The sequence below is a fragment of the Eleutherodactylus coqui genome, chromosome 9, assembly GCF_035609145.1.
Source record: "Eleutherodactylus coqui strain aEleCoq1 chromosome 9, aEleCoq1.hap1, whole genome shotgun sequence".
NCBI classification, from domain to species: domain Eukaryota; kingdom Metazoa; phylum Chordata; class Amphibia; order Anura; family Eleutherodactylidae; genus Eleutherodactylus; species Eleutherodactylus coqui.
The window spans coordinates 126,396,060-126,423,140 of record NC_089845.1 but is presented as its reverse complement, the minus strand read 5'-3'; the positions used below and the strand labels follow the sequence as shown (position 1 = coordinate 126,423,140).

At 41.8% G+C, this 27,081-nt stretch overlaps 1 protein-coding gene across 1 annotated transcript in view; it reads right to left on the bottom strand.

Moving 5' to 3' along the window:
- ATAD2 (ATPase family AAA domain containing 2) overlaps positions 1 to 27,081 on the bottom strand; it is a 50,554-nt gene that overhangs the window by 15,747 nt on the left and 7,726 nt on the right. The window contains exons 2-24 of the mRNA XM_066578479.1: positions 26,017 to 26,174; positions 25,704 to 25,756; positions 23,432 to 23,600; positions 23,096 to 23,198; positions 21,710 to 21,800; positions 20,629 to 20,775; positions 18,776 to 18,896; positions 18,127 to 18,234; positions 17,873 to 17,981; positions 14,757 to 14,872; positions 14,430 to 14,604; positions 13,727 to 13,815; positions 11,041 to 11,200; positions 9,955 to 10,045; positions 9,540 to 9,851; positions 8,837 to 8,969; positions 7,980 to 8,166; positions 5,993 to 6,178; positions 3,838 to 3,973; positions 3,218 to 3,414; positions 2,640 to 2,799; positions 2,316 to 2,438; positions 1,557 to 1,703 (exon numbers count right to left, since the gene is read on the bottom strand). Of these exons, the coding sequence (XP_066434576.1) occupies positions 1,557 to 1,703; positions 2,316 to 2,438; positions 2,640 to 2,799; positions 3,218 to 3,414; positions 3,838 to 3,973; positions 5,993 to 6,178; positions 7,980 to 8,166; positions 8,837 to 8,969; positions 9,540 to 9,851; positions 9,955 to 10,045; positions 11,041 to 11,200; positions 13,727 to 13,815; positions 14,430 to 14,604; positions 14,757 to 14,872; positions 17,873 to 17,981; positions 18,127 to 18,234; positions 18,776 to 18,896; positions 20,629 to 20,775; positions 21,710 to 21,800; positions 23,096 to 23,198; positions 23,432 to 23,600; positions 25,704 to 25,756; positions 26,017 to 26,174 (3,271 nt within the window). The remainder of the gene's footprint in view (positions 1 to 1,556; positions 1,704 to 2,315; positions 2,439 to 2,639; positions 2,800 to 3,217; positions 3,415 to 3,837; positions 3,974 to 5,992; positions 6,179 to 7,979; positions 8,167 to 8,836; positions 8,970 to 9,539; positions 9,852 to 9,954; positions 10,046 to 11,040; positions 11,201 to 13,726; positions 13,816 to 14,429; positions 14,605 to 14,756; positions 14,873 to 17,872; positions 17,982 to 18,126; positions 18,235 to 18,775; positions 18,897 to 20,628; positions 20,776 to 21,709; positions 21,801 to 23,095; positions 23,199 to 23,431; positions 23,601 to 25,703; positions 25,757 to 26,016; positions 26,175 to 27,081) is intronic.

Below are 27,081 nucleotides of genomic sequence, written 5' to 3'. Positions count from 1 at the left end.
TTGTTATCAGAGAGCCTGTTGCTATTTAATGCTGCTCGTGGTTAGGGCATAATCACCGGTGAAGAAATTATATTAAAACCTACTAACTTTATTAAAGATCCTCACTATCGGGGAGACGCCAGCTATCAGCTTATCCTTTATTTTAAAATCCTCCTGATGAAGCAGTCCAATTCTAACGGACTGTGGAAACGCGTAGATGAATTAGACTAGTGAGATATATTACTCAGATACCATCTGTCGGGCAGCTACAACGATGCCGATATAGTTAGTCCAGTATCACGGCAGTTAGCATCGTGACAGCTAGCAGGGACCATCACCTAAATTACTGTTACACATTACTCCTAACTGTGAGGGAAAAGCATACCAAATGGGGATTTGGGAAACTAATGTCAGCAGTGTACTGGATGCATAAACACACGGGGATTATTAACCCTTGGTGTGCTGGCCCTAAAAAACTGACATTGTGCAACTGTTAAAACACTGGCCTTGAACATGGATCCCTGACTGGGCCATGCATGTGCCTATCATAGAGGTCCTTTTTGTAAATTAACCCTTTCACTCAGAGTTCAGGTCTCCTAAAAACCGGAAGCTTGCTTAATTGTCTGAAATTGGTGGGATACAGGTGTGCCTAATCATACATCTATATTTTACAATCTCAGTAGAAGTGAGGGAAATATATCACCAGTGGGGTGTAGAAGCCGTCGGATTCTTAAATATACCGACTTCTACCGTATTTAAACGCACAGGAAATATTAACCCCCTGGGTACTGGACCCCTTTAAGCTACATTTGCACTACTGCATAATACAAAACATTGTGACTATGCGAGGTTTATACATATATTAGTGGCTCCACTTACAGTTTAATCCCTTCCCCACCAAACCGTGTCATTGGACAGCAGGTTAAATCCGGTGTGTATTATCAGCCAGGGATTTCTATATGGACATTTGGTCCCTCAGAATTCTATAAACTCTATAACATACTGATAACACTCAAAAGGCTAACATTATATACCCAGTTTTCTATCTCTGAATATAAGGAGTGGACTAATTATCAGAATACAAGGGATATTTTACTGTACATACTGCGCATTCTTTTTACTTTCTGAAAGAGTATTTCTCTCTGGGTCCCTTGATGAGGGGGACTCCCAGAGAAGCATCGTAAGGTTTGACCGTCCTCATCTATTGGACCGTACCTATTCAGCGGTTGAAGGTGACCATCCCATATACCACATAAAAATCAATATAGTGGTTGAATGGTCAGGACCAGGCAGGGGATACGGTCACAAAGCAACAGGTACCACTTGGAACTAGGGGGCATCTGATTCTTATCTATATCGAAACCCCTGTCTCCTTATCTCATCCTATATATGTTTTGGTCTGTCCAGTTTTTGATTTTAAGGATCTTTAATAAAGTTAGTAGGTTTTAATAAAATTTCTTCACTGGAGATTAGTCTAAATACAATTTGGAGAAATATACTGTCTCTGTGACACTTTTAGTTAGGGCAGCATGAATCAGATGACAGGTTTCCTTGGGGGCAAGGCTATTTCAACGCACCTGTGCTAGGAGTACTAGCTGCAATGGGTAGAGCCGATCCAGACAATTTTTCTGTGACTTCCACATCTGTTTTCTTTCCATCCTGGACCGAAACATTTTTAGGTAGAACGTGGTAATAAGATGGAATATATTTTGAAGACGAAAAACCTAAAAATTAAAAGTCACAATTAAAAAAAACAAAGGTTTAGCTTGAATTACATAATATTATAAATGATTAGTTTGTTGCATTTCTGTTGTGGTTTAATATCACCCTATAGTGCTACAATAGTAAGGGGTTGTGAGGTTTGGAGTCTTAGAGACTGTCACCTACTTTTAACCCTATGAGCTAATCTTATGGGCAAGTAGGTAACCGGCCAAGTCCAGGGGAGGTGTTATACTTACCTCACCCGTTGGGCCCTCAGTATGAACGCTGAAACCCGCCGCTGCAATGCATTGAGTCGTGCTGCCAAGTAGTCCGCTCATTATAAAATTAGAACAGGCAGACTACTTAGCACATTGCTCAATGCACTGCAGCAGTGGCTTTCAGCGCGGATACCAGGGAAACTGGAAGGTTAAGTATAATACTTACATCCCTGGACTCAGCCGGTCATCTACTTTCAACCCATAGGCTTAGCTTATAGGGTTTAAAGTGACAAGACTCCTTTTTAATTACTTCCTTTTGCTAGGAAATTTACAAAAGTGGAGTGAATGAAAACAAGAAACCATTACAATAGTCTTTTCACATAGGTCTTTATGCTGTGAAAAACAGATTTCACTTACTTCTCTTTTTGCGAGATTCCTGAATTTCTTCGCAAAGCTTTTCAAATTCTTCGTCTAATTCTTGTTTTATTATTGCATATGTGGCATCTCTTAGAGTGCATGCTCTATGACGGATTAAACGGTCTACAAAGTACAGAAGTTCACAATATTAAATATATGTATGTACTACAGAACCACAATATTAAACAGATGTGCATACTATGGAACATCTATTGTGAAGACATCTGATACCACAATATAGGATTCACCCGTAGCATAGGTTATAAACACTATATGTGCTGTCCATTTCTACAGTTATCTTAAAAACCATGAATAAACTCGTACCTCCTGGGTCCTTGTCTGGATTGTACTCAAGTGCGTTGCTGCATATAAGATCAATATCTTTTAAATATTCCTCCACGGTTTGATACTTATGCAGATCAATTTTGCTTATAACAGTTGACAGGTCCATTGGTTGTGCGATAACTGTAACATAATCAGGAACCTGACAAAAACACAGAAGCCTTCAATTTATTTTATTAAGGCACAAAAAAAACCCCCAAAAAACCCTATTGTTCATTTATTTTTTTTAAGCAGACATTTAGTGAAACGTTTTATTAAGATCTTTTTATTTTCTTGTATATTTTTTTCTCCACAACTCGTTTTTCACGTCATCTTTTGTTGGGGGAGCGCAGACTGGAAGCGCAGACTGGAAGGCGTTAAAATCTGTCATGCCTTTTCCTTCCCCAATGACTAAATTTTGACTGTAAAATAATGGAGTACTAGGCTATAGTCAGACCTCACTGTCAACTACCAAGTAATGTTACACCTTATGAAAACAGTACATGTAAAAAGAACCTCTACATGCAAATTACCTTGCTCGAAGCAAGAGTACATATACAAATATTCTTCAATACATTTACCTCTTCTGGGTCCACTGGTTTTGTAAACGCTCTGAAGCGTTTATCAATAGCAAGTCTATGGGTCACATCTCTAAGAAAGAGTCGCAACTCACGAAGGGTGTCTTCTTCTTGCTCCTCCAATCTCTTTAAGTCCTCAGCAGTCAGCTGCCGGGGTTCAGGAAGAGGAGCAACTGGTAGAACCTCAAGGGCCTGCAAAACTAAAATAAGAGAAAGGTTCACAGTTGTACATATAAGGCTGGGTTCACACTGGGCGGATTTGCCGCTGAAATTCCGTCCGGAATGTTGACGCGGCAAATGCGTCTGCAGACGCCAATCCCGGGATTAGCCAGCCATGTGGGTGAGATTTCTCAGAAATCTCGCCCACACGGGACGGCGAATCTGCCGCAGCAAAGTCGGCGCTGCAGCACGGATTCGCCGGCCGCAGTGGAAGAGCAAGTGGCCAGGCCGCTTCAAAACCTGCAGCTAAGTGCCGCAGGTTTTGAAGCAGCGCTTCTCCCGGCGGAAATCTCGCGTTTTTTCGCTGTGGCCAAACCGTGAGATTTCCGCCGGGAATCCGGCATGTGAGAACCCAGGCTAAAAAATACTAAGCTTTTGCATTCCCAGTAGAAAACTTCACTAACCAGCCTTTTTCTTTGAAGTTGGAGGCTTGGCTGCTTGGTTCAAAATAAGGTCTTCAAAGAAAGCTCTCCGTTCTTCTTTGCTGGGTAGGGGAACATGAAAAACTTCTCCATAATCATCCAGGAAAAGGTCTTGCAGCTATGAGAAAAAACAGTGAAGGTAGATCCAATTGAACAGAGCTACGAGTAAAAATGTATAAAAAAAGATAACCAAGGTACAGTAATGGGTATTAACACAAAGCAAGCAACAACCTAGGAGTTGTTGTAAGTAAGTACTTATATCATCATTACAATCACACACAAAGTTTCATTTGATTCCAACATCAGAGCAAAAGTATGACTTATTGTGGAAAACTGACCCCTTGAAGAGAGGCTCTAGTACCCTGTTGCACCCCCTCCCATCACACCAGCAGTGGGGACAGTAATCCAGCAAAGGATTGAGGCGCTCACACCTGGGTCTCCAGACACAAAACACAACCATTTACAGTGTTAAAAAAAAAAAAAAAAAAAAAAAAAAAAGGATTTGTAGCAGTCTAGTTTTATCGTTCATAACACCACGACAAACGGAGACGAGGGTGGGTGGATGTCAAAAACAGTACATGTAAGGGCTCCTGCATACTTGCGTTTTTCTTGCACGTTTTTTTCACGCGATAGCGCTGCGCTTTTTTCACACAATTGTCAATGGTACTTTCTAATGTTAAAAACACATCGCACTAAAATTGAAAAGCACAAACCTGCGACGCCTTATTAACATTACAAAGTCCCATTGACAATCGCGTGAAAAACCGCGCAAGAAAAACACAAATGTGCAGGAGCCCTTAAGGTCACCGTGAGACTACATGTTCTTCATTCAAGTGCCTTGAAAAGGCTCTTACAAATACAGGGGCCTGTAATGATTGTGCCACCTGTCTCTGGATGGCAATGAAACAGTTGGAGCTGCTTATGCTTGTCAGATGACCCTCTCTACTGGTGGTCTGTCGAGGGCGTCCTGAGCCCGATCGCTTTGTGTACCCGCACACATTCATGGGTCCCAACACCTGCTAACAGGCTGGTCAGAACAGGGCTGGTTGTGGCAATTTGTTGGTACGACCATCCAGCTTCTCACATTCCAATAATGCGCCCCTCCCAAACTCTTAACTACCGGTAAGTGAAACCTTTTGGATTGTGTAGAGTCGACTAGTGGTCAACAAACTTCACAAGTGGAAGTGGTCAATACATACAAGCAGATACTGAGAACCCCATTATGTAGGCTAAAAAGTGAAACCACTTTCAGGGCCCAAGGTGGCAAGACTGTTCAGCTAATCACGCTGCATATCCTCCCTAGATGTAACGGAGTTGTTTTTTTTTTGCAGCAGAACTCCTCATGCTTTTAGGTGCTTGATTACTTTTGGATAAAGTGAGATTATATACAATATATAGATTATACATTACATAATTTTTTTCTTGGCCGTTTGCACATTACTTTGTTTTAGATTTTCAATTTATTGCAATAAAAGCAAAAAAAAGTTATGAAACTAGATTCACACTTTTTCCAGAATATTTAGCGCTACCAGATATTTAGTTGTAGGATTTGACATATAAAACCAAAAGTGAAAATGGACATAGAAGTCTGCAGGATTTTTGTGACATGTCTATGAACAACATAATAAACTTCTAGACCTCCATCCCACTCCAGATGTACACTGGGAAAGGGGTTACCCAGCTTTTAAAAACTGATGATCTGATTGGTGGGGGTCTGACACTCATGATCCCTGCTGATCAGCTGACTGTGGCACTCCTTGCAAGTGCTACAGCCAACTTCAATGTTCATTACAGAGCACATATGTTATTCATACTCAAAACACATGTTTACAACAGCTATTTTAAGTACTCCAGGCTGTGCCATTCACCTCAATGGGACAGGTCTGTAATACTCAGAAGGCTGTAATAAATACGATGTTCAAAGCACTGACAGAATAGTCCTCAGATAAACATTGAAGAGGCTGCACCCCTCACACGAGGGCTGCAGCCAATTTAAAACCAGGTGACTCATCAGATATTGATGACCTATCCTGAGGCTAGGCAATCAATTTTTAAAGCCTGGATAAGCCCTGAACTTTATTTAAAATTGTGGTGTGAATTGCGCATAAGAGAAAAGCAAGGATCTTTCTATTATTACCTCAGAGGGCAGCTCAGCATAACTGACATCACAAGTTGCAAGTAGAAGAATTGGAGAAAATGATGGAATGTTTTTGAGTAAGGTGATAAATGTTGCCTTCAAAGTGCAGCCAACAGTCTCCCACCACAGATGAATGTGTGGAATATAAAGGATGCTCGGAGCAGTCCTCTTCGCCTCACGGAAAAGCTGTTTTGAAAGGAAAAAAAAAAAGTTATAGGACACGTTATGTTCAGTTAAATAATGCAAAAGTATTTACAAAGTTAAATAAATGGCTCTGTTCACGGGACTGATCTATAATACGGAGTATAGGAGGGAAAAAAAAGTGAGCGCTTTATCTACCCCATGCAATCAAATGTATTATGCTAGAGAAGCATGCTGGGGTAATCCTGAGAGAGAAAAGGACATGGCCCCAACTTACAGAGGACTAGAAATGGACTGAGCAGAGGCAAGTGTTATCATGGTAGTTACCAACTTGCCTAGCATCTCCATGGAAAGACAAAAGAATGGATTATTGGAGGGCTCAAACTTCCATTTGGAAAGTCACTTTACAGTCTTGATAGGGGGGACACAAAACCTTGGTGTAAGGATAGCATCCCAGGGATACACTGGGAAGGAGAATACATGACGGAACACAAAAGTAAAAAAAAAAGAAAAAAAAGAAAAAAAAAAAAAAAAAGGTATGAGTAGAGGTAGGGGGATTCTACCAAAATTGCTCCCTAGATCTAGGATTTGAAGAAGACAGGAATTTCCTGGGAAAGAAATGAGAAACTTGATGATCCAGTGGTGAGCATAACGCACCATAGAAAGCAGAGCAAGAGGGAGTAAGGGGAGGCTTCAATTTCGGAAGTGAAGAAGGCACCTTTTCAACAAAAAGCCTTCAAGCGGAGGACAGTTTGGGTGCTCCACCCAAATTGCAACCCCCATGGTTTTGTCTTCTCAGAGAAAAGGAGTCTCTGTATGAAAGCGCCCTAAGGCTTGATCCCAGGTAAGAGGGTTTGGAAATGTGAGCTCTTACTTTGCACGAGAAGACCAAGTCAGCATGTCTTGGAAAACACATGACCTAGTTCCAGGACGCAAAAAGCCAGGGCCTAAATATGGGCTTCAACCTAGCAGCAGAGAGTCGGCCATGAAATCTGGGACCAGGAGGGAGCAGGCTGTGAAGCCATTGAAGTATGAGGAGCTACTAACACTCCTAACATTATGGCGCCTAGGAGTGCCGATACCAGGATGGCTGCAGCGTTCACACGCTTTTGCTATCCATCTACTAGGAAGCCGGCACATTATGAGCCATTCAGCTCCGCATCGAGAGTCTGAGGGGAGTAAGATTTATTTTTATTTTATAACCGGCCCAGCTCTTAAAAAAATCCTTTAAAAATCAGTCACTTCCTACATTACAGAAACTTTTGATCTGTCATTCAGGCTTTTAAGCCCCAAGTGGGCAAATGTGTAGTTTATGCTACAAATTGCCAACGAAAACTAGCAAATAACCAATTATACATAAATTTTATTTATGCCTGCAGCCATATTGTCAAAATGTATATTTGGATGTCTATTAGTTAGTAATTTCAAATCTAATCTTTACGGCCAAGTCTACTCTTGTAAAGTCACTAGTAATTATTAGGAAGTTATAGTACCATTGTTTCTGGTGGCGCAATGTGCCACACAGCTGTGCTACATACATCGTTCATCCAAAACAAGGATGAGAAGCAGTATAGCAGTGAAGATGAAGGAACTGTGATGTCACCGACATGCTCCCCCCCCCCAGATCACATGACAGTGATGTCAGCAAAGGTCCTGTATCTTTGCGCAGATTACGGGCGGATTACAAACCCCCTGCAGCCTCAGTTCCTATGGAATACTAACGAACACCTAGCTGAACAGCAGACTTGTGTGTACAGGACCTGTGGGGACATAGTTATCCCACTCACGGACAGATGGCCCATCATTTGCAGTTTGATTAGGACCTGCATAAACATTTGCTGCTTACCTGTGCACAGTTTTCTTCCGGAGAAACAACACTAACACCAAAAAGAACAGCCAAGTCTAGTGTGTATACTGTGAACTTTTCCAAGGCATGTATGACTGCTGGAGCCAGGTGTGTCCCTTGACCTAGTCCTGGACTACCCGATAACAGTATCCTGGGTCTGTAAGAGGTTGGTCGCTGGTTTGCGCTTCTACAATAAAACAGATGCAACGTGAAAGTAGTAATGCAGACTTTAAAGAAGTTGTGCCAAAGTAAACAATATGCCCTATCCTGCAGGTAGGGAATAACGCTCTTATCAGCAGAGAAAATTCCCTGTCCAACTGGATCTGCTCAATGACTGAATGAAAGACCCTATTGACTAAAATTGGATCTAGCTGGCTTCTGCGATGCTGTCCACCATCTTCCTAGACAAAATAGTAAGACCTGCTTTGCTATTTCACCCAGGATTTTCTGGATTGATCTGTGCCAAACAACCTCAACAGCGTCTCCAAAGCAGATGCTAACACAGAACTTAAGCCCTAAGAGCCAAGACGTGAAAAAGTCCTTTGTGCTCATTTCAAAAAGCAAGAGTTTAGTTTTTATTTGAAGGTTGCACAATAGAAAAAGGCATTACGCATATGCTCATACTCGGAACCTGCTATGAATAATAAAATGATCCGAGTATGAACAAGACTGTACCCACATATAAACAATGAAAAGTTTGCAGCTGTTAAGTGAGGTTCCCGAGCAGACTCCAATCCATCAGATATTGACACTAATCAGTTTGCATAGCTTTATGATAATTACTCCAGTAGAGTTGAAAGTTAACAGAACGTAAACTGCCAAAGATGTGTTAAAGTTCATGTGACAGTTCAACTTACACACTGAAGTGAAGAAATGGACGATTTTCTTTTTGGTTGTTAGGGAGCTTGTGAACAATCCCATTTTCAAACATGGAGTGTTGTTCATCATCACTGTACAGCAAGTCTTCATCCAGCCATTGATTTGAAGATGCTGAAAGGACAAAAACTAACTGTAAGCAAAACTACAGTAAATATAATACAACATTTTTTAAGTTAGGATTAGATTACTGGAGGTATGACCAACAAGACCTCGTGTCCACAGACGGGTTGGATTCCGCATACGGGAGCCCACCGCGAAATCTGACCCAGGCGGCAGCAGTGTCCGAGCGTACCTGACACCTTTCTTTTTTCGTACTGTAGATGGTCTGCACAGCTTGCCATCGGACATGCACAGTACAGATTTTTTTTTTTTTTAAATCTCCTGCTATTCCAGCAGAATCTGCGGCCCGTTCAGCTTCTATTGACCTCATTTGAAGCAGTCCTTGCAGGAACCGCAGTAAAATGGAGCGTGCTGTGATCTTTCATCTAAGAGCGGAAACTGCAGTTGGGTTCCGCTCATATACATGAAAAATTATTTTTCCATAGCATGCTCCAGATTCCGCAGCAAAAATAAGCCTGTGGACATGAGGCCTTACACTAATAACTTCATTTTAACCAATTTCATAAAACTTGAACACTCTCCATAATTAATTTACATACTAATTAAAATACTGTTACGCACCAGATTCTTTGTTCTTAAGTCCTTCATCGGCATGCGGAAAAACTTTCCCTAAAGCGACCAAGATGTTCTTAAGAGTATTCTGGAGCAGAGGTTGAATAATGGAGGACAGGGCTTGGCCTGGAGACACTACTGCTCTCTGTGATGCTGGCACAATTTTCTGCATGGCTAATATAAAGTCTTTAGCTGTGATTTTTATAGAAGTTATATCCAGTAATAATTTTTCTGACGTGGTGTAAATCTGGGGGTATCGTCTACGTAGAGCACACAGGGCTGCTTCAGCACACACAGACTTTATATCTGCACCACAATAACCTTAGTGAGAAAAAAGGTACAAACCAGTTACCACAGATGTGAGATCAGGGCTCTGCTAATCTTATGTGATCCAAATAGGAGATGTAAGCACAAACATTCTTACCAACACACTTTTCAGCTAATTCTTGTAGAAACTCTTCTGATGGCTTGGGATTCCATTCCTTGGTATGAATTTTGAGAATTTCTAGCCTTGCCTAGTAATATACATAACATCACAAACAAACGTTACAATCCTGGAGATTATAACACAAAACTGGAGTGCCCAAAGGGACGTTGGTCTAGGACTTTGATCTCCCCCCCCCCCCCCATTGTTGACCATGCCTTAGAATAGGTCTTGGATAGCTTAACGGCAGGGGCCTGCCACTCCGGATACCCGCTATTTGACGAGCCCGCTTTTCAGTCTAGTCAGTGCTGGAAGCATATAGCACTGTCTGTATTGCAGCAACCCAGTTTGGGAGGCATAGATCCCAATGAAACCAGAGAACGTGAGCAGTGGGGATCCGCGGCTCAAGTATACTGAGAATACATCAAGAGAAAAATGTCCCAAAATCCCTAGACATCTCCTTTAAGAATAAAATATAAACCACTCAAATTTTCCTGCTCTACAACATCTACTAAATATACAGCAATACTAGTATGAGATGACTGCATAGGAGTACTGTCTGCAAAGCATATCCCTGTGAAACGCTTCATGTCACATATTAATGTACAGGAAGCCTGCCAGGATTAAAGACCCAGACAGGAGAATATACATGATAAATGTAGGGAAAATTGTGGTGCTCTACTGCTGGCGGTGTATCCCAAGCTAAAATATTGAGGAAGAGGCGCAACGGCCCCAAAACGCGTCTATATGCTGGATTAATTTTCAATAAAAACAGGAATAGTCGAGCTCAAAAACACGTCTCGTGCCTCCGAGTTAATGGGATTCCGCCTAGAACCACAATTTTTCCTACATTTATCTAATGTACTTGCACGTCCCCCCTTGGAAGGTGTGATGTTTCGTGGACTGGCTGCACCCTATTAGGCTCATCAAGAACTGATCAATTTCACTCCCATACTTAGAATAAGAGGAGAAAAACAAAACAATTTTCAAACCAAAACATCGGTATATAGATTTGCTCACTCGTTTTCATTGGAGAATATACATGTCCACCTACACATTTAAAAGTACTTAGCGCATAATACATACCTCTCTATTTGGCAGGCTGAAGAGAAATTCTCTGTCAAAACGACCTGGTCGTCTGAGGGCTGGGTCTATAGAGTCAAGTCTATTGGTAGCTCCTATTACAACAATTTCTCCTCGGCTGTCCAAACCATCCATTAAAGCCAGCAGTGTGGATACTATAGAACTGACATTAGAAGACAGACAGACATCTTAATGTATGTATGGAGGATTAAGTGGAAAAGCTATAAGAAAAATCTAGACATGGAAGATTCAAAACTATTTAGACGTAGGTAAAACGTCGGGATTACGGCGCAGCCCTACAAAAGGTTTTTTTTTTTTTAATTAAAAGGTAAAATTATATTTTTATACTTGTACGACAAATAAGTATGCCGGTAAAAAGCGCCAGTGTGAGAGGCTTAACGCCCCCATTGATTTCACACGGGGCCTCACAGACCTGTGCTTTCAAGCTCTGCCTGCTCTATTTTCGTGCATTTTAGTGGTACGCACCCCACTACACATCAAAAATGCTGTTGAACGGAATAACCTGCATTCCAAAAAACACAAGGTTTTACTGAGTGAGAGAGTGTCCTTACCATACAACCATTTTCTCATCTTGTTGATTGGTGGGGAGTAGGGTATAGCAACTGCCACTAGGAGGCTAGAATAAAAAGTGTTTTAGGCTCCTCCTACCAGCGATACCCCTCCTTTAGGCACCAAGCTTATCAGTTTCTATACAAGTAACAGAGTAGGATATGAAAAAGGAACAGGTAGTGTAACGTATAAAACATCAAAAATTATACTGCGTCGACCGAGCGAGGCAACGGAGGATGCAAAAGTGTGAACTTTGTAAAAGATAGAGGTCAACGTGCCCAATTTGCAGATATGAAGAGCGAAAGTGCCGTTATGCGTCGCCCAAGAGGCGCTCACAGCCAGGGTCAAATGTGCAGTAATGCAGAAGGGAAGAGCTCTACCCATTGAATGGTATGACTATACTCCATTGATCCAACGTGAAATTACCACCTTTGAAGCCGCAAGGACTTTTCTACAACAGTCGTAAATCACTAAAAGCGTGTCAGAGCCCTGAGAGCTGAGTTGGAGTAAAATATATTCTCAGAACTCAAACCAAATCCAGTTATGGAGAGCCCATGCCCCTGGATGAGAGTCTGCAAAGTAGAAAGATAGTTGCACAATGTTCTCATTGATTTGGAATGAGGACATCAGCTTCAGTAAAAAGGAGGGCACAGGCCAGAGCACCACCTTGTACAGGTGTACTATAATGAAGGGAGGCTTGACAAAGAAGCCTGCTAGCCCCGAGACTTGGTTAATGGAGGTGACCACCAGCAAAAATGCTTTGTATTTTTGTATGCCAAAAATAGATCTGAGCTGTCTCACATTGGTTCGGAGAGACGTGATTGACATGCATTTAGGTCCAAGTTAAGATTCCAAGGCGGAAATGGAGAACGATAGGGAGGAGCTGCATAGGCAACTCCCTGTATGAAGGTGCGGAGGTCCACCTTCAATGCCAAAGGGATGGACAGGGCCAATAGCGCCCCCCCCCCCCCCCCCCCCATCTGTGACACAGGTCTTGAAAGACATCGGGGAGTTACAATTCTCCCAGGTTCAACTCTCTGCTCAGAGCTATCCAGTTGACCTCACCTGGTATGTGGCCCACAAAAAAAATAAAATAAAGGAAAACGCTGGAAGGTGAGATTCCGCCCACGTTAGGATATTTTTAGTTTCCTTCATGTCTACTGAGCAGTGGGTTCCACCTGTGGGAGGGGAGCCGGGGAAATGTGAGCAAGAGAATCTTCACGGGCAGGTTGCAGAAAAGTTAAGTCTTCTCTGTTCTATGACTTGCACCGTAAATGCTGCATGGCGCAAAAGTCCTAAAACCTCTCCCTGAAGTGCCAGGCAAGCTCATTGGTTATCAGGATCATGGGAGGACAGGGGAAAAATTGAAGGGGACCGAGAAGACCTGCACTAGACACTAGGACATAGGTCTCCTTTGGGACTTGCCCCAAGAAACCAACTGGAACGCCAGTAAACTTGAGTTCCCAGGACCTATCCAACTGGACAAGAAGCCTGAACTGAGGTAGGGAAAGAAGCATCCTGCTTTTGTCCTCCCATGTTTGTTTCCTGTCCAGCAAAGGGAGGTCTTCTCCAGGGTAAAAAAAAAACACGACAAAAACAGCATGGGTTATTTCAGCCTTAGGCCATACTAATACATGTGTTCAGCTAAACGCTGCTCAAAACTGCAGCATTTTTCCGCGAATTAGAGCAGCGTTTTTGAATGCGTCAGTTTGACAATACTTTTTAACGCACCCCATCTTTGTCATGAGGTGCGTTAAACCGCAAAAAAAAAAAAACACAAAAAAGGACAGCTTTCAAAAATCTTAGCATTAGAAAAGCTGTGTTTGAGCACAGGTCTGCGAAGCCTCATTGAATGGGGGCGTTGTACCATGACAAGCGTGGCGCTCAGGACGCTGTGCTAATCGCGATAAAATGCAGCCAGTGTGAGAGCAGGCTTAAAAAAGGCCAAAAACAGAAACAGCTGAATACACTCACCCATGCTGCTAACTAGCTTTGGCAGGTTTAGGTTATTCAAAGCATACCAGGTAATGATTTACAAGAAATACTTGGCACCATCCACACTTTCAACTTATAATTGCAGCATTGAAAATAGTAAACCTTTTAAAGTTCTCAAACTTACCTGTGAATTTGGTCTTGCCTGCTTGACCTTACTGGAGCCAGACCATCTATCTCATCAAAAAAGATGATTGAAGGGCGCATCTGATAAGCCTATGCATAGAAAAAGGTTAACTGTAGATTGCTTTTTGAATGCTACAATTTTTTATTCTATCCTTTAAGTGTAAACAGTTTGAGCAATTTTAACTGATGAAAATTGCTGGCACTAAAAGAGAAAAAAAAAGTCCAAGCTGTTAACCTTTTCCAATCCAATTTGTATCTTGGTTTTCCTAGGGGGCTTACTCTTTTTCTGCTGTTATAAAATGGTACTATATGCTGGCTAAAGCCAGTACTGCATGAGGTGATACGTTGGATAGGCTCCAACAGCAGAGAGGCTGGCAATATACAGTAAGAGAACCCCGACAGATGTCTTCCAACATCGGAGCTGTACAGCCTTAAACTATGTCTTCAGAGGTCAGACAGTGGATTGCAAAGGGTTAAAATGTGTCATCCGACAAGTAAAAATTTCAGTTATTGAGTGTAATCAGGAGTTTCAATCATTGACATTGGTAGGCCAATAATTACCATACTGACTGTCAACAATGTTATAAACAGAATCAATAAACTACTGAAGAACTGATGAATGTAAACAATTGTTTGTAAAATTGAGGATCGCTAGATCCTCACAAAACTGCATCCATGCCAAGTACCCAAAGGGCAAAAATTACCTGGTCAAATAATAATCTCAGTTGGCGCTCTGACTCTCCAACCCATTTGCTCAAGCAATCGGCACCTTTTCTCATAAAGAAGGCAACTCTTCTATCACCCACTCTGCATTCATTAGCCAAAGCACGAGCAACCAATGTCTTGCCAGTACCAGGTGGGCCATAGAACAAACAACCTCTGCAACAAGAAGATTACAATGAAAGTCAAGTTGTAAATGCAAAGCTGCAAGTCGGGTGGTGTGTGTATATTGCAGCAACTAGAGGGTATTTTACACTCAATAATCCATGAAACAAAGAGTCTCAGCACTTATAAAAGATATCTGAACATACCGTGGAGGTTGGATTTTAAATTTTTCAAAGATTTCTGGATAGAGTAATGGGAAAACCACCATCTCTTTCAGAGAGGCTATATGTGCAGACAGGCCTCCGACACTGCTGAACCGCACCTAAGACAACACCACAGACAAGAAAACCGTTAAATGAATAATGGATTTTATTAAGTAACAACATTGGTATTTTATAACCATTGTCAGAATCTGTTCTTTCATAGCAAACAGTTATTGCATCAAGTCCCAGTACACTCATTTGAAACACCCAGATGTGATTGTAGCATTTAAAAAGAGGGACAAAATTCAGTTTACAATGAAATGTTCAATATTCTTAAGATAGGGGTTACCTGAACTAAAAAAAAAAAAAAAAAAAATGTATAATTTATCTTCAGGATAGGTCATCAAAACATCAATGGACGTCTAACTCCTGGCACCCAAGCTTATTAGCTGTATGAAGGGTCACTGTGCTTGCACAAGCTCGGCGATTCTACGTTCAGCATGCTATGACTGAACCACATCAGAGCAGGTATTTCATGGTCTTGTTGCGATTTTACTTTTTGCAATGAAGGTAAAGTTTTTTTAAATGGACAAATTCCTTGCTCTTGTTTCTGGTTTGAACTGAACCCTACATCATCCGTGAAATGCAACCCAGAAACCAGTTTCCTCTGCAGTCGCTCCGACGCAAGGACTGGCTGGAAACGGGAAAATGGAGTAGGTCCCGAATAGGGTAAAATACTTTTTTTGTTGAACAATCCAAACAGACATGTTTGAGGCACGCACATCTGTAGATTCATTAGGTAGGTTGAGCTGCTTTACTACAAATTTTCATTGTGACCTGGACTAATATACTTATGACTTATCCTCAGGAAAGGTCATCAATATGAAAAAGGGGTCAAAAACTGAACCTGGACACTACAGCCCCCTTCTATTGTTGGTAAAATGTTTGAAGGGTTTCTAAGAGATGCTATCCTGAGTACCTCAAGGGTAACAGGCTGAACTAGATGGACAGATGTCTTTTCAGCCTAACATACTATGTTGCTACTATGCATGTTAAAATTAGATCAGTGGACATAGGACTTCGACAGCCAAGCTAATCAGCTGTCTGCGATTCTCTTTACTATACTAGACACAAATGGCATACATCATATAGCAGCTGCGCTTGGAACTACATTTCCATCCCCAATTTACTTGAATGGGCTGAGCTGCACATAAGTCATGTGACCAAAAGTTGAAACTGCACAGGGAAGATAAGAGGCTGCAGTGCTGACCTGAGAACTGGGCCTCTTAAACAGCTGACCAGATATTAATGAGCTTTCCTGAGAATAGGTCATCAATATTTTAGTCCTGGAAAATCTCTTAAAGAGTTCATAGGAGCGCTGTTTTAGCGCTCAAATAGCCACGCTAAGGCCTCATGTCCACGGGGAAAATCAGGCCCGCCGCGGATTCTTCATGCAGAATCCCGCAGCGGGTCTCTCCGCTGAAAAGTAAGCATTACTTACCAGTCCGGACGCTGCGGATCTACCCTCAGTCATGGACAGATCTTCTTTCTTCGGCCCCGCGGATGTGCTCGGCACGCCGGCAGCGTGCCACGCGCATGCACCGTGCAGTCCATTTTTTTTAAAACTCCTGCTCTCCCGCACTGGAGAGCAGGAATTCAGCTGCAGGTGTGCCGTGGATCCGGACGGCTTCCATAGGTTTCAATAGAAGCCTGCGGGAGCCCTCCCCGTGGGAGACCCGCACTAAAATCGAGCATGCTGCAGGTGTTTTCCCGCACACGCAATCCGCACCTCAAGGGAAAATGATATCCACAGGTATTTAATTACCTGCGGGTGTCCAATGCATCCCTATGGGGCGCGGATGACCCGCTGTGGATCTGTCCCCATGGACATAAGGGCCTTAAACATCGCATCTCACTTGTGCAAAAATCACGTAAAAATCGTGTGAACTGGCGATTTCCAGCTATTTTAATTAGCTGTGAAATTGCCCAATCACACGATGGGAGGTGCGTGTTAACCAGCTTGAATAGGAGTCTGTGGAAAGCATGCAAAGATATGTCAGGTTTTATCTTTTCTTGCACCACAGACCTTAGATGCTTTGAACTTGCATGTGCCATCTTTGATTGGTGGGAGAATTTAGCGCGTCTAAAATGCCTTTATGTGAACGATTCTATAGGAAACCATTGGTGCTTATAGAAGCGCTCTTTTTATGCGCCTCGAATGCGATAAAACAGCGCTTGTGTGAACAAGGCCTAACGGTGCGGTCCCACACGGTAGCTTTTAGTGCTGATCCGTGGCATATTTTGCAGTGCAGGGCTACACTAAGATCTGCACAGTCAGTGCAGATTTTGACAAAGATTCACAGCAGATTTCACTGAATGGGTGAAGTCTGCTGTGGATACACATCCCCCCCCCCCCCCCCAAAAAAAAAGTGTGGATTGCTCATAGCCAATCTTCCACATGTGAACACAACCTAAAGGTGCATTCACACATACCTGAATTGCTGTGGGTTTTGTTGCATATCTGCAGCAGATTCCCTCCTTCAATAAAGAATTCAATTTAAAGTGTTTTCTATATTGCATGCAATACCGCCATTATTTTTAAATTTGTTGGCCCATGAAAAGTGCCTATCTTGTATCCACAGGATAAGGAACAAGTATCTGATTAGTGGGGTTTGACAGCACTTCCGCTCCCTTCATGTGGGGATTTTTTAGGACCCTATTGTTAGGATCTGTGGAGGTCCAGTGGTCAGACCCCACCAATCAAATATCCTCTGAGCCTGGACAAACCAAGATGGCCACATCAGCTTCTCTGACTACCTGATGCACATTGTGCGTTAGTATGCACCATTAATCTAAGACACTAACTACTTTGATTAACCAGTGCTGCCCACATGAGCAATGCTGGCCAGGCAGAGCAGCATGTAGGGTCTCAGTTGCGCGCTACACACAGCGTGCATCAGTTTGTCAGAGAAGCTGTGCGGCCAACTTTGTACGTATAGGTCCAAAGGGTTGCTTTAAGTACTTTTCATAGACGATCTCTACAGTTACATTCAGGACAAAAATCAAATACACATTTTATCACAGCAAATATAGCAGGAAAATCATCCATCTCCACTTACAGATGTATCAATCTGCATTGGATCAACATCAGCAAGGCTGGCACCAATTTTCATCCGATCTTTATGTACTCCTTTCAAGTCATCTCTCAAGAAGTTCATCGGAAGGCACCTTTAAAAGAAAATAAATAAATAAAAATACACATTTATCTATGAACATAACTAGGAGACACACATTACTAATGTAAAATATACTGGCCAACAATGTTTTATTGCTAGTTATGCCAATAAGAAAGTTTGATAAGGAAACCTTGTACCTGTTGATAGCCTTGTTACGACTTCGATTCAGACGCCTTTCAAAGTGCTGTTCATCATCTGATGAGGAAGACGACGTAGAATCGCTACTGTGTATAGCATGTCTCCTCCTAAGCCATGAAAATATGTCATCATTCTACTCGACACAAGTACAGATGTTATGAAATTACCCATAGCTAGAATGGGTTTGAGGCAACCATTTGTAAAGTTTTCTTCTTCACTTTTTCAAGTTGTGTGAAAACCTCCCCATCCCTCATAAAAATACAACTACAAAAAAAATTTTTTTATATATATTATATCTTTTACACCGGATAGAAACCATAAGGGTATATTCACACGGAGATCCATTGTATATCGACTGAGTAAGCAATAAATATCTGGTCAGCAAAGACCCAACTATTGCGACCTGCACTAATTGTTAATACGGGGGTGTTCACAGATCAGCTCCACAATTTAGTGAAACTATAGAGTCAACCAAACACTTGGTAGTTTTCATAATGCAAATAGACTAAGAAAGTAGCCATGCTTGTGCACCCACCCCCTTTGTTGGTGATTGGGTACCAGGCACCTCCATTATGGGCTCTGATTCCAAAACATTTATGGTGTATCCTAAAAACGTTACATGAGAAAAGCAGAGTTTTGCCTCCTAACCTGTTGATTCGCCTCTTGCAATAAGGACTTCTTGGTCCAGCAGATCCAAACCGGTATGTTCGCCTTCTCGCAGGAGATGACGTAGCATAAAACATCTCCCGCTTCTTATGATGTCTAGGTTCTGCATAAAATATGTTTTGTTGGTCAAGAAAACACACAAATGTAATAGATGACAGATCCACTTAACTCTTAATAGCAACAGGTTGCCCACACTCATGGCTGCTTGAATGCAAACGTTTCACCAGAGCACTTCTGAAATATGAATGCTTAGCTACACTATTTGTGATGGAGCAAAATAAACATTTTGCCTCCATTTTCTAGGTTTTAGCCACGCAGCATTTTTATTTATTTATTTTTTATACAAACACAAAAAGTGCATTTTTTTTCTTACTTTATGTCCTTGCAGCGGACTTGAACAGTACAATCTCCAATGACTATGATAATGCATTCCAGTACACAATAGCGATCACAGGCCATGGCAGGCCCGGACACCAGTGTATGGCATCTGGTTACTATACAGAATAGCTATTAGCAAAATAAAACAAAATTTTCTGCGCTCAATGAATGGTGTGTTTCCACAAATAGTAGTTAGTCAAGAACACATAGGAGTTACACTTACTGGGAAGGAGGGGGGTATGATGACCATGAGCCCCCTCCTTGAAGTGATGTCTCCTTTTTCTCCAAATAGATGTTTCCACACGTCAAGGATGAAGTAATAACACTTTTATTCCAGCTTGAGAAAGGTGCCTGTGAGCACGGAAACGCGTTGCCCGTCTTTTAGCGAATACTGGAATAAAAGTGTTATTACTTCATCCTTGACGTGTGGAAACATCTATTTGGAGAAAAAGGAGACATCACTTCAAGGAGGGGGCTCATGGTCATCATACCCCCCTCCTTCCCAGTAAGTGTAACTCCTATGTGTTCTTGACTAACTACTATTTGTGGAAACACACCATTCATTGAGCGCAGAAAATTTTGTTTTATTTTGCTAATAGCTATTCTGTATCCCATTTCTTTGGGATTACTCTCATATGAGAGACCCCAACTATTTCCGCAGCTCTCCCCCTTTTTTGGAGGATCAGAATTGTGTCGTTTTCCACTGATTGACGATCCTGAGGCGCTATCTGGTTATATCTTCTTGTGATCTGGTTACTATGGCAACCTATCAGCTCTCCGCGATTAATTACGAAATGTCGATGACGTCATAGAGGGAGCGCGCTGTACATTGATTGTGCATGTAAGGGGTTGAGCGTGGGGAAATCAGTCTTCTCATCGATCCCCACTGTTGACTGATAGCCAGCCTCTTGCTACAACAGTCCACTTTCGCTGTGGAATGGCACAGGCTCACTTCTGAGTTTGCACCATCCACGGAACATACGTTTACTTCCTGTTGCGTTAACTACCATCCTGCCAGGATGTAAACTTGCGTTCTGTGGTGTTAAGGATTAATGTACTACATAAAAATATTGGGGAGCGAAAAAGCAAGGTAAGAAACCCCTTTGAGTTTGTGATCAATCTGATTGATTGTCCATATACTTAAATACTGCAGTATCGAGTCATTTAAGGACCACAACATTTAGATTGTTCAACAGTTGGGCATCAGCTGTGTTTTGCAGCCAGTACCCCCCCAATACATGGAGCCGGTTTTGCCATCGAGCCTACTTCATACAAAACCCACACACATCCAATATACGTTTAAGTCAGTTGTCACAGAAGGGGTTAATCACAGCAAGTTACAACACATTTCCACAAGAAAAAAAATTAAGGTTAACCGGCAACAAAAACTTAACACAATTCTACTCTGGTCATAAATTCAGTAGATGTTTTGCTTCACATGTTTTTTCTTGCATTACCTTGCAAGGGAACTTGATAAGGCACAACGGCTTTTCTTTGTCTCAGCTCATAGCGTTTTTGATTGTCTTCTTCACAATCGTCCTCATCCTCATCTTCGTCCTCGTCCTCATCCTCATCCTCATGATCCTCACCTTCTTCTGAGGAGTCTAACAGGTTTGATGGATTTTAAATTTTGCCTTCCATTAATTGTGATACATTGCATTACATTCAAAATATTAGGTACAACATATGGTCAGAAAAGGGGCATCAGTTCTTTCATACCACATTAATGGAAGGTTTTTCAACCATAATTAAGACATGACAGAACACAATGTCTATGGAAGCTAGCAAGACTGTACCACAACTGGTACCATTAGAAAAGCACATGACACTGAGGTTATGTTCACATGGGTCAAATCCACATGAAGGATGGGAAGGGGTGAGGATTTGCATTGACAGGTGTCAGGTTCCATGTTGAATTCTGCGGGGTGAATGCAGCTTAAGCAACAGCGTGCCGCAATTTCATTGTACTGAAAGGTGTTGTCCCCCCCCCCCATCTTAAAAGCTGACTGCATTTCATGAGAACAAAAAATAGCACTGGTTTGGCACAGCAACCCCTTCACCGATTTTTCCAGTCCACTGTGCAGAGAAATGTAGTGCAGCCACATCTCCTTCAGCGGGGGTGGGTGCAGTTCTCTACACAGCAATACTCTCAGCCAGCCAGCTATGTAGGCAAAAATTAAAAGGGGACGCAGCGCTAAGTGAACACTCTGTCCCCTTTATTCTCAGGATCAGCGATTGTCCCAGAGGTCAGACCTCCACTTATCATAATGTTGAACTTGACAACCACTGTGAAGCAATATATTGAACCATCAACAGCAGTACATGCTCATAGTTTACAATTTAAGTTAGCAATGTAATGGAACCGAGATTAAGTGCAATGCTGGTGACCTCCAATACAGAAGCTAGTAGGTTTACCATCACGGACAGAGAATGTGAGCAGAGAACCTATGTACATGTATAAATCAGATACACATTGGTGCCTGGAGCAACAAGCTGGAAAATGAAAAAAGCACTACATTATGCAGAAACATAGTTTACCTCCACTCTCCTCCTGATTGTCTGTGGTTTCTTCATCAAGCTGTGGAACTTCACGTTTCCTCTTGACACGAGAATACATATCAAGATTTTCCTGAATGAGGAACAAATAAATCAATGTCAGAATTCTCACACATACAGGATTTTCAAATCAGAAGCATACTCATTATGTTGCAGAAAAGCCACGGTTTTTAAAGCAAAACCTATTACAGTTCTGGCTCTGACCCCAATGAGGACGTGTGGATCCGCTGCACTAACAGTAGGCGGGAAAATGGAAAATCAGTGGGGATCACGAGTGGTGGACCACTGATCAATCCTACAGCCTAAACAACATTATACACTTTTTCTGCAGGTCACTGCGATTACGTCAATATCAAGAATATATTTTTTTTTAGGTTTTTCCCACAAAGCTTTTTTTGGAAAAGTTCACATCGTTACATAACTTTACATTTTACCATGCTCAGAGCTCTGTGATGGCTTTATTTTTGCATAATGAGCTGTAGATTTCATTGGTACCAGTTTGGGGTACATATGTCTTTTTTGGGAGGCAAAACAAACAAAAATAAGCACTGTTTTTGCCTTGGTAAAATAGCGTGTTCAATTTATTATGCAGGTCGTTACGGATACAATGATACCATGTTTTGTTTTAAACATACACAATATTTTCATATCCCTGTAGGGGGCTTGAACCATAACAGCTATGATAATGCATTGCAGGACTTCTGTAAGTCTTAAAAATGGCGATTATAGGCAATGGCAAGTCTGGAGGCCAGTATCTGGCATCCTGTTGCCATGGCAAACCATGGGCTTTCTGCTGTTACATTGTGAGGGTCTGTTGATGTCACAGGAGGGAGTGTGCATCCTCTGTGAACCCTTTACATGCCTCAATCTGCATAAATCACAACATGTATGGGTGTTAACAGCAGGAATCGCTGTTCTCATGTATCCCTGCTGTTGCAGCAGAAGGCCTGCTATCGGTAACATCCAGTTCCCGCTGCAGGATGGCACGGGCTCAGCTTCTGATCCGGAGCCATTTACAGTACGTAAGTTTACTTCCTGTTGCGTTAAGTAACCTGCAGCCAGGAGGTAAACTTATGTTCTGTGCCGTTAGGGGGTTAATAGTTGAAAATTCTCTAGCAAGCCTTGGAACAAAGTGCTAATTTTATGCCCCTTTCACATGTACAGTGTGGCGTGTGGCTTACATTTAGAACGAAAGCCACAACTCTGCAAAACCCATGAGGAAAAACAGAACTGCATTTAGTGCTAATTCTTTCTGTCAACTAGCATAAAATTTAAAACAGAGGCTCCTGGGGATTTCACACTCGGAAAATCTGTAGTTCTTGTATAAATGTTTAAATTGAAGAAACAAGTTTTTAAATCAGCATTTACCTCTTCAGTGTCATTAAAAACGGTCAAGTCCTCAAGCTCACGCAATCGGCGCCGACGCATTTTCTTCATATCATCCATTTTTTGCAGAACAGCTTCAGCAGTACTGAAATATGACAAAAACCTAAATCAAAACTTTTAATATATTTTTAAGTTAAAAAAAAATTATTTGGAGTTATTCAAATTTCATAAATGTGCCTGAACACAAAAGCTACTTAAAACACTATGAGGAAGAGTGATATAATTTAGCACAAAGGAAAAAGGAATTGCACAGCAATAAAATTCCAGTTCAACTCAATCTCTGCATAAGATTTTGAACTTTTAGTAACTCATACATACTTTGTTATAAGTTTGTCGAACAGCACAGATTGGTTTGTGGTACTGTATCTGCTGGTCCTGATTCTACCACTTCGTCGAACTTCAACATCACCATTCACTTCATGGGTACTGGTTTTCTCTGAACTCCTAGTTCTACTTGATGCTCTGTTCTCTGCACTCTGGAGATCATCTAATGAAAAAAAGGTTTTAAGTTACTTTCTTCTGGAAATACAAATCAGGGCAACTTTTACATGGCAATATTGTGGTAGGCATTTTGCAACATAAGAAAATACAATGCAAAGATTTGTTCACATTCTGTGATTTGGACCCAATTCCAGGTTTTCGCGTACAAATTCTGAAGCAAATTACTGCAGTGTGAATTACAGATATACCATAAGGTTTCCCAGTAATTCTAACTGAATTTAAATAATCTGGTATATCTGTTATTAAATTCTGGTGCTGTATGATCAGTAGATATCTCCAGTGATATATTAGCAGTGACTAACATCTCTAAGTACCTTACCAAGCACACATACATTTCAGTGTTTTGGTAAGTGCATGCTATTCCTTTCCTACAGCCCAACATGATACTTCACCTAATTCTGAAACATTTGAACCCCAATGCAGTTCTCTGAACACATGAAGAGCAGAGGAGCTTTGATCTCCAACATGTGGTTCTTTGGCTGCTATTAAACTACAACTCCCAATATCCCATAATGTAGCCACATTTTGGAAACCATTCTGCTATGGAACATTTAGTGGCCAAAACAATATATGAGAATCTTTTTGATAATGCATGTAGTGCCTAGAAATAGGGTTCTCAGGATCTTCAACCACAGTTGGTGATAGGCCTTTTAGATGGAACAATAATTGTTCAGATTCTTGCTGAAAGAAAAAAAAAAAATTGAATAAAAATTAGAGATGAGCGAGCACCCAAATGCTCGGGTCTGCGTTATTCGAGTCGAGCTTTTCGTAAAATTCGAGAGCTTTACTCGAGTAACGAACCCCATTGACTACAATGGGAGACTCGAGCATTTTTGTATGTGGGACGCCGAGTCGGTCACTCTCTCTCTCTGCCAAAAAATTTGCAATTGACGCACACGCTGCGTCGCAGCAGGGCCCAAAACAGGCACGTCACAGCGGGGAGGAGCCAAAAACTGGGGCGGGGTCAAACACGGCTTGATGCTCGTTCGAGTAAAGAGCACCATCGAGTACGCTAATACTCGAACGAGCATCAAGCTCGGCATAGTATGTTCGCTCAACTCTAATAAAAATCAAAAGACCATATAGGAGCGACAGCCTGTTTACAGAGATTGGAGGTGAGTGGCCAGAGCGATCTGCAGCCTGTTCCAACTCCATTGACCGCGCGCCGCTTGCTCCTGTGTGAGCGCACAGGAGCAATTATAGCTGGGATGAGTGTCGGGCGTATGCGCGCCCAACAATCATCCTGTGTAAAAGGGTCCAAAGCTTTACTCTGCTGATATCTAGCCAAGCTATAAGATGAATAATGATTATATGGCCACAAAAATACAAGATAAAACCAAATACACAGCTGTCAGAGAGAGCGCACATGTTAGGGTCTCGGATTGAGAGACAGCCAACTGAATGACCGCGTCAGGACGTCACAGCAAGTCGTGACGTAAACCTGGCCCTAGAGCACAGGAGAAGAAATAAAAGTTGAGAAGAGCAGCACAGTGGAAGGCCAGAGAGAAAGATGACAGAACAGACACATACTTCAGCCTAGTGGTCACCTGCCATCTGAGAAAGTGTGAGTAACCCACCACCAAAAGCACAAGCAACAGATCCAAGATACCAGTTATGCTAGCCTGACACACTTCATCTGCCATCTCACTTAAAGCTAGAATAGATTTTTATCAATAAGCTGTCAGAGTTCAAAGTAATGGTGGTGCAAAACCAGAGAAGAATCCTTCGGTTTCCATGGACAATAGTCTCCAGTCCTGCACCATGCACTACTCTGAGCTCTGACAGCTCGATTAGCTTTCTCTTCACCGATAAAGTGAGTGAATAGTTGTGCAGCCGACAGCTACCAAGAATCTCAACTACGCAAGCGCATAGCGTTGCATGCTCACATCGAAGTGTTCCGTAACCCACTTCAAGGGAAGCTTACGAATTCTTGTCCACAAGCCTTTATGACAAGTAGTCTACACACTGAGCCTCTCTTTGTGTCTTAACGATAAAATGCAGTAACAGTATTCTTAAAAAAAGCAATATTTTTTTCAACGACATGAAGAATAACAAAATCACAACATGTTGAAGAATATGAAGACCGTACCTTCTTTGCAACTGCCATTTGTTGTTGCATCTGCCTGCAATCTGGCCAGTCTCCTAAAAAACACAAGATGATTCAAGGTTATTGTTTTGTAGCCATCATACAGCTACATTTGCTAGTTAATAGAGAAACAGAACTGCCTTGCTTACTAAATTAAATAAAAAAAGATATATATTTTATCTACACATTCACACATATATAAGCAAACTGACTGTTCCCACACGCAGAAAGTTATCAGTAGTTTAGAAATTGTGCTTGGATCAGACTTGCATCTGCTGCTTTCCAGAAGAAACAATACCCAATGTGATGTACATACCTAGTAAATCTTTTCTCTTCGGTGTTGCTCATGGTCACTGATGTGTTCGCTTTGTCTAAACTAGAATCTGAAAGGTTATGTCCATTTTCATTTTTTTTCTTTGCCAATGAGCGCAGTGCATGGCCACCACCATTAGTTTCTTTGTTAGAGAATGAACTCTAGAAAGGAAAAGGCAGAAAAATGTAGTCATAATGCCGTACACTATGCCACCATCACATCACTTAGTACAGCCACAGCAGACCAAAAGGCCCATTTACACGCAACGATTATTGCTTAAAAGCCATTGTTTGAGCGATAGTCGTTGTGTGCAAATATTCCCATCTTTGACTCTTCGGCTGAACGATGATTTTTACGTAAGCATGAAATCCATCCTTCAGGAGCAGCTGATTACATTATATTCAGCAGCAAGCCAACAGCAGCCCCTGGAAGAACAAAGGAGCTGAAGGCAGAAAACAGAACACCTGCTGTTCTCTGCATACAGCACCAGCAGGCTCATTTACATGCAAATGAGTGTGATAAACTGCTAATGGACATTAGTGTCCATTAGCAGTTTATGCAAAACAATAGCTCAAAACCTATCTTTTTGAATGATTATCTTTGCGTGTAAATGGGCCTCAAGTGTACCCATTTCTAAAGTTGTTGTGTTTTTTTTTAAATTAACACTCCCCATAGCCAAACATGGTAAAAGATAATATATTCCCCTCTGCTGGGTCCTCGCAGCTCCAGTGCTGCAGTCACCCATCTCCCCTCTGACACAGATTACAGGCTGTAGACGTGACATCACAGGTTGCTGCAGCCAATCAGCAACCTCAGCATTCGATGGCTAAGGTCTGATTGGCTGCAGCAACCTAATAGTGAAAAGAAGGGCCCAGGAGCACAGCAATACTTAATCCCAAAGAAGGAAAGCCTGTAAGGATGCACGTTCCAATGGATCTCCAACTCCCTGGATCCTCTCAGAGTATCAACCATAAAAAAAAAATGGTGGAGCAGCACATCAGGAATTCTTTAAAAAGTATATATCACCATGGTGCCTTCTTTATTCAAGTGTCCATAAAAACATGGATA